The 1,407-nt window shown below is 71.0% G+C and overlaps 1 protein-coding gene across 1 annotated transcript; it reads left to right on the top strand.

Annotated features, from left to right (window-relative positions):
- Positions 1 to 239: 239 nt before the first annotated feature.
- Positions 240 to 1,372, top strand: LOC146598393 (receptor tyrosine-protein kinase erbB-3-like; the record flags this gene model as incomplete). Its single annotated transcript, XM_085300424.1, has 2 exons — positions 240 to 391; positions 1,186 to 1,372. Coding segments are annotated over 2 exons (339 nt in total), but the record flags the coding sequence as incomplete, so codon positions are not given.
- Between the last annotated feature and the right edge of the window lie 35 nt (positions 1,373 to 1,407).

Consider the following 1,407-nt stretch of genomic DNA (forward strand, 5'->3'; position numbering starts at 1 on the left):
TGGCCACCGTGGGAAGGACGAGGCCATCAAGGGGGGAGATGTGGCCACCATGGGGCAGATGTGGCCATGGCCATTGGGGGGGTGACAGGGATACCATGGGGGGGACACGGATGGGGCCCTTAAGGAGGGTCACGGTGGGGAGTGGGGGCACGGTCACCGCAGCAGCACGTGGCCGTGGCCCCCAAGGGGGGGGACAGGCCCGCGTGGGGGGCACGCGCCCACGCCGCCCTGGCCCGCAGTGTGCGCGGGGACCCTCAACGGGCTCAGCGTCACGGGGGACGCCCAGCACCAGTACCAGACCCTGCACAGGATGTACAACAACTGCGAGATCGTCATGGGCAACCTGGAGATCGTCCTCATCGACCACGCGCAGGACCTCTCCTTCCTGCAGGTGCGCGCCGCGAGCGGCCCTCGGGCGAGCGGCCCTCGGGCGAGCGGCACTCGGGCAAGCGCCCCTTGGGCGAACGGCACTCGGGCAAGCGCCCATCGGGCAAGCATCCCTTGGGCGAATGCCCCTCAGGCGACTGGCCCCTCAGTGAGTGCCCCTCGGGTGAGCATCCCTTGGGCAAGCACCCTTCAGGCGAGTGTCGCTTGGGTGGGCGTCCCCTCGGCCAAGCACCCATTGGGCGAGTGTCCCTTGGGCGAGTGCCCTTCAGGCGAGCAGCCCCTCGGTGAGTGTCCCTCGGGCGAGTGTCCCTTGGGTGGGCGTCCCCTCGGGCGAGTGCCCTTCGAGTGAGCATCCCTTGGGCAAGCACCCCTCAGGCTAGTGTCCCTCGGGCGAGTGCCCCTTGGGCGGGTGTCCCCTCGGGTGAGCACCCCTCTGGTGAGTGCCCCTCAGGCGAGTGTCCCTTGGGTGGGCATCCCTTTGGGTGAGTGCCCCTCGGGCGAGTGTCCCTTGGGTGGGCGTCCCCTCGGGCGAGTGCCCTTCGAGTGAGCATCCCTTGGGCAAGCACCCTTCAGGCGAGTGTCCCTCAGGCAAGTGTCCCTCGGGCAAGTGTCCTTTGGGTAAGTGTCCCTTGGGTGGGCGTCCCCTCGGGTGAGTGCCCCTCGGGCGAGCATTCCTCGGGCGAGTGTCCCTTGGGTGGGTGTCCCCTCCGGCGAGCACCCCTCTGGCGAGCGCCCCTCGGGCGAGCGCCCCTCGGGGAGCGCCCCGGGGCGCTGAGGGCCGCCCGCCGCCCGCCGCAGACCATCCGCGAGGTGACGGGCTACGTGCTCATCGCCATGAACGTGTTCGGGACGCTGCCGCTGCGGAGCCTGCGCGTGGTGCGCGGCACCCAGCTCTACGAGGAGCGCTACGCCCTCTTCGTGCTGCTCAACTACAACCCCAACGCCACGCACGCCCTGCGCCGCCTCGCCCTCAACCGCCTCACCGGTGCGCCCCGCGCCCCACGGCGCCCCGCGCCGCCG

The sequence above is a fragment of the Rhea americana genome, unplaced genomic scaffold (genome assembly GCF_003343005.1).
Source record: "Rhea americana isolate MKP2758 unplaced genomic scaffold, rheAme1 scaffold_1632, whole genome shotgun sequence".
Lineage (NCBI taxonomy): Eukaryota > Metazoa > Chordata > Aves > Rheiformes > Rheidae > Rhea > Rhea americana.